General features: G+C 45.9%; 1 protein-coding gene across 1 annotated transcript; it reads right to left on the bottom strand.

The window, feature by feature from the left end:
* Window positions 1–1,864: 1,864 nt before the first annotated feature.
* LOC130868275 (cytochrome c oxidase subunit 5B, mitochondrial-like) lies at window positions 1,865–2,321 on the bottom strand. The gene has a single exon (XM_057760541.1). The coding sequence runs from the start codon at window positions 2,319–2,321 to the stop codon at window positions 1,932–1,934; it is 390 nt and encodes a 129-aa protein (XP_057616524.1). The 3' UTR covers window positions 1,865–1,931.
* Between the last annotated feature and the right edge of the window lie 3,313 nt (window positions 2,322–5,634).

Here is a 5,634-nt window from a genome sequence, read left to right as displayed (position 1 = left end):
ACAGCCTGTAAGTCCCAAAGAAAATCACACAGAGGTTCTGCATTAGTTATAACTGATTGGCCCATTAGCTCAGGCTTCTTATTAGCTCTGGTGGCTTATATTAATCCATTATTCTTATCTGTGTTAGCCACATGGCTCACTACCTTTTTCAGCGGGGTAGGTCACATCCTGCTTCTTTGGTAATCTGGACAGGACTGCGAGGGAGCTTCTTGCTTCCCAGAATACTCCTGTTCTCCTTTCCCCACCTCTACTTCCTGTCTGGTTGTCCCACCTGTACATCCTGCCTGGCTAATGGCCAATTACCATTTATTTAAAACATAATTGACAGAATATAGAATTGTCCTACACCAAAGCACAACTTGCGCAAAACTGAGGCCTTCCTTCCTGGAGCTAAGGCATCCCAGCTGCAGGGTGTTGGCATGTGGTGAGCATGGTTAGGAAAGGAGAGGTTCCATTTTAAGATAAGACATTGGGACTTTGCTTTGTTCTGAGCCAAATGGCCATGGCCATTTTTTTTTTTTTTTGTCTTCCAGGGCATGAGGACTATGGCTCAACCATGATCCTGAGGATGCCACCTCCCTTTGGTCCCCACTAACCAGCTTTCTGGGAACTTGACTACCCCACTTAACAGTTTTCAGTATTTAAATATGTCCCTTCTCCTTTCTGCTATGACTCAGGCTTAACAGATTTTCTAAATCTGGGTGAGTTAAAATTCCCGGTGGGGGGGTGGCGACCATACAGGGGACTGCAAGACAATATTCAGTGGCAGTGGTGAGCAGCTGACAGAGCCAGTGGGGCTCTTTCCATCTCTCGACGTGTCCCCTGGGTGTGGGGAAACAGAGCGCAATGTGGGCCCTTGGGAGATGATCTAGGGCTGAGCCTACTTCCTAGTTTGGAGGACCAGGTCCTGCAGGCTGAAAGATAAGCAAAGAGGCATCTGTTGGCCCTTCTTGGTCAAGTCCAGAGGCACCACCTCATCTTTGCACTTGTTCACCACAGCTATACTTAGATAATCTGAGACATGCTTAGGATGCCGTTTAATGTTTTTAACAATCCTACCTGGAACTAGGTTGTTTTAGGTTATTATCTGTGTTATACCATCCCTAGGTTATATTCAGGTGTTATCCCTGTCTTAGGTATGGACAAGAGGTCAGAGGACACCTGTTCATATTTCCAGATTCTTCTGTCCTGGAACGAAGAACTGGCCTAGGGGCTGCTGAGATGGCACAGCCAGCAAAACACGTCTGCTGCTAAGCCTGAGGTGAATCTCTGCACCCACACAGTGGAAGGAGAGAACCAACTTCAGCAGGTTGTCCTGTGACCTCTACATGGATGCCATGGCTCTCTTACATGTGCACACATGCTCACAAATACACAAACATACTTGCACACATACATGCACAGAAAATAAACAAAGTAATAATGGAAGAAAATTGGACCAGGGACACATGGATAGTGATGGAAAGAGTTGATTAAGAAAAGAAAGACATTTCCAAGAATGAAGTTGACTAAAAGCTGGGGAAAGTACAAGGCTCGAAAGCTCTCAGGCCCTGAAGATCATGACCCTCCTTCTTGTTCATGTAGTACTTGCCTTTTCCCACACTTGGAGGGCTTGGGGTTTTCTCACTCACACTCTGTTTTCTTATTTCTCTCCTGTGCTTGAGAGGTTTCTAGTCTTCTTCTGCCACTGACTCTTTCCTATTCACCTTGGTGCCTCTTTTTCATGCTTTATTCTTCAGCCACACCCTTCTGTACAAATGAGGACACTGAGGCACAGAGAATTAAACACCTTGCCCAAGAGGTGTCAGTGTTGGGGTTTAAAGGCCAGTTTGGCTCCATGTTCTTTTTTGGGGTGGGGGGGAGGAGTCAATACAACGGCTAGTTTATTGGAGGGAAGTTTTCCATCACATTCTGAAAAGTTAACGCAGGGCTCAGTGGGCCAGTTGGTGGGGCACCAGCTTATAATGGGTTCCATAGCTTGGGCACCGCTGAGTCTCGCCTTTGTGCAGCCAAAACCAGATGACGGTACAGTTGTCCTCTTCACAGATGCGGCCCACTATCCCCTTGTTGGTGATGGACGGGACTAAATTAGGATCGTCCTTGATGCCCGAAGCTGCCTTCGGAGGTAGCATATTGTATGGATCCAGTCCCTTCTCTGAGGCTATCATGATCTCCCTCTCCAACCCCGTAGCCTGCTCCTCATCAGTAGGAACACCACCTCCAGAAGCCAGGGAGCCTGTTGCAACCACGCCATGGGGCCCTCGGGCCCTCAGGGCCTGAGCGGCCAGAGTGCGCACTCCTGGAAGTAACCTTGAAGCCATCTCACAGGAGACAAGCAGATGCACTTCCTGGCTCCATGTTCTTTATGAAGCCACTAAATGTACTCCCTTCCCTTCCTGGGTCATGAAGAAGTTAACAGAAGGGATCATTGGAAACATTTTGTGATTTTACTTAGGAGGGCTATTTTCTTCTGAAGAGTTTCTCCTTAAAGCCATGTTCTGCCCCTGAGGAAGGACATTTTAAGTTTTGATGTGATGGAAGAAATCAGGAAATAGAAAACAAGGTTAACCTTACAGATAATCAAAACGGTCTAACACAAAGGAAGGGGGGAAATCAAACCGTGGTTCCCAAATTAAAACAACACCAGCCTATATAAAAAAAGCATGGTTTTTTAGAGTTGTTTTGTGAAAGAGCTCATCTGATTGATAAGAAAATATTGATAAAAGGGAAACATACAGAGATAATCAATAAAAAGAGATCATAGCGTCTTCATATGTTATTGTTTATATTAAGCAAATATAAAATTAAAAATACAATTGTATGTAAAGTTCCTAAAATACTACAATGCTATCCAACACTCGAGGTATCACAGTAAAAACAACTGTCCAGAGAGTTTATGGTGACTTAAATAGTGCTGCGACAGCTGGCCATGATGGCATGTACCTGCAATCCCAGTACCTGAAAGGCAAAGGCAGGAGGATCAGGAATTCAAGGCCAGCCTTGACTACGTATTGTGTTCAAAGCCAGCCTAGTCCACATGAGAAAAATAAACCCCACGTAAAACAAAGAAAAAGAGATGCTTGACATCATTAAAAAACAAATGAGCCAGGTGTGGAGGCAGAGAGAAGTGGGCAAACATTGTGAGTTTGAGGCCAGCCTGGTCTACATAGTGAGCCTCTGTCTCAAACAAAAACAAAAGAACAAAACCCACACACACACACACACAAAAACCAACAACCCCCCCCCCAAAAGCCACAAAACAAACAACTGAAAATCACAATGAGATCTGGCTTCATGCCCATAGGGTCCAAAAAGGAAGAGGGAGGGGGAGGGAGATAAGGAGGGAGGGGAAGAAAGGAAAAAGAAGAAAGAACAATGAAGAAAGAAAGGAAAGAAAGGATGGAGGAAGGCAGGAACAAAAGGGAGGGTGGAAAGAAAGTGAGAAAGACAGAGAGGAGGGAGGAGGGAGGAGAGGGGAACAGAAAGAGGATATGGAAAAATTCCAACCCTTCTATGCCCTGGTGGGGCTCTAACAAGGTATAGATGCTATAGAATATAGCTTTTTGGTTCTTCCAAAAGATACAGACTTAACTCATGGTTCAGATATATAACCAAGTCCACACAAAACTTTACACATGGCTGAGGGGCTGGCTCAGCAGTTAAGAACACTAGCTGCTCTTCCAAGGACCCAAGTTCAATTCACAACACTCACATGGCACCTCACAGCTGCCTGCAATTCCAGTTCCTAGGGAACTATTTTTTAAAAAAACTTTATATAAATGTTTATAGTTGCAGTATTCATAGTGCCCAAACACGGAGACAGGCTAAATAGCCATCAATGTTTAAACACTGTGGTATGTCCATGCAATGGAATATTGTTCAACCTCAAAACGGAATGAATAATTTGTTCTGTAATGTGGATGGATCTGCTAAGCCCTATGGAAGGACTGAGGGATGGCTAAGCTGGTAAAGTATTTGTCGTGCAATCATGAGGACCTAAGTTGGGATCCCCAGTGCTCATGTGTAAGCTGGACTTGGTGGCAGCTAGTACCTGTGTCCCCAGTGTTGCAGGCAGTGCAAACAGGACACACACACACTCGCGCACGCACGCACACACACACATACACACACACACACAGAGGTTATGATGTATGAAAGAAAACAGTTAAAAGGATCCTCGTGCTGTGTGCTTCCATCTATATGAAATGTTCATAAAAGGCAAATCTATTAGAGACTAAGTAGGTTATATCAGTTGCTAGAAGCTTGGAGGGCAAGTGTGTGATAAAAAATCTTTTAGAATTAAATGGTGGCAATGCTGCAAAGCTTTGTACACTAAATTTGTTTTTTAAATTTTAAAGAGAGCCTTACTATATGGTCTAGGTTGGCCTAGAATTCCTAATCCTCCTACTCCTGCCTCCTAAATGCTGAGATTAAAGATACATACCCCCGTGCTCACTTTAGCTCAATTGCTTTGGTCCTCACCAATCCAGAATTTTCTCTGAGTGCCCAAGAAGCCCACTCATGGGCTTGCAGGCAATGCCCATAGAGCATCTTCCAGTCAATGCTGGACGGGAGCCACCTCAGCTTCCCCATGCCTCAACTGTGGCAATGCTGGGCTATCTTTTCAGAGGTCCCGCTGGGCCACCCCAGCATCTCACTCTGGTGACTTGCCTGATAATGCCCATTTACCTGGCGCGTGTTTCCCCACTCACTGCCTGTCTTGGTTCCTGTTGCTGTTGCTGTGATCAAAGCAACCTCAGTGGGAGGGGCTTATTCTGGCTCACAGTTGGTGAGGATAGTCTGAACGACTCTGGCCAGCTTGAGCATGGCAAACATGGCTGACAGGCCTTGCCCTGCTCCCCAGTCCCTCTACCTCGCTAAAAACCATTAGATTACTTTCCTAAAGCTAGTCACCAAGATCTATTCCCTTATTTGGCCACTTCCTCGTCCTGAGGTTGACTACCACAGTTCAGCAATCAAAAGCCCCCTTTGGCTCACCTAATTGAAAACACCTCATCCTGACATGGGATTTCCCCACTTCCCTTTATAAATCACCATTTGCCTGTGTCTGTCTCCCCTCTATTCCTCCAGGTTAAATACCCCTTCCCTCTCTCCCTTGTTCCCTTCCCCTTCTTTCTCATCCTCTTCTATCTCCTGTCTTCGTTTCTTATTCCCTGCGCTTTGTCCCTCTGGGCAAATAACTCTCCTTTGTTCTGAGAACTTGGTCTTGGGGGCCCTGAGCTGATACTGGTCCTTTCCCAGTTCATCAAGGCAGTGGGCCTTTGGAGCATCCATAATTGGGAAGTCAAATGTGACGGATGCTGGCTGGCACTCAGCTTACTTTTTATTCAGACCAGGACCTAACCCCAAGAATGATGCCACCCACCCATAGTGGGCAGGTCTTCCTGCCTTAATTAACCTGATCAAGATACCCCACCCCCAGGATGCCAGAGGCTTAACTAACCTAGTAACCCCTTGCAGGTATGCCTAAAAGCTATCTCTTAGATGACTCTAGGTCCTGTCAGGCTGACAATGCAAATCATCACACTGCCTCACTCTTGAATAAATCATGGACCCGAATCCTTGCTGGGGTCTCTTCTGGGAAGGCCCAGTCCAAGACATCTTCTCCTGGTC

This window comes from Chionomys nivalis, chromosome X (genome assembly GCF_950005125.1).
Source record: "Chionomys nivalis chromosome X, mChiNiv1.1, whole genome shotgun sequence".
Taxonomy (NCBI): Eukaryota; Metazoa; Chordata; class Mammalia; order Rodentia; family Cricetidae; genus Chionomys; species Chionomys nivalis.
Note: the sequence above shows the minus strand (reverse complement) of the source record. Positions and strands in the feature narration are given on the sequence as shown.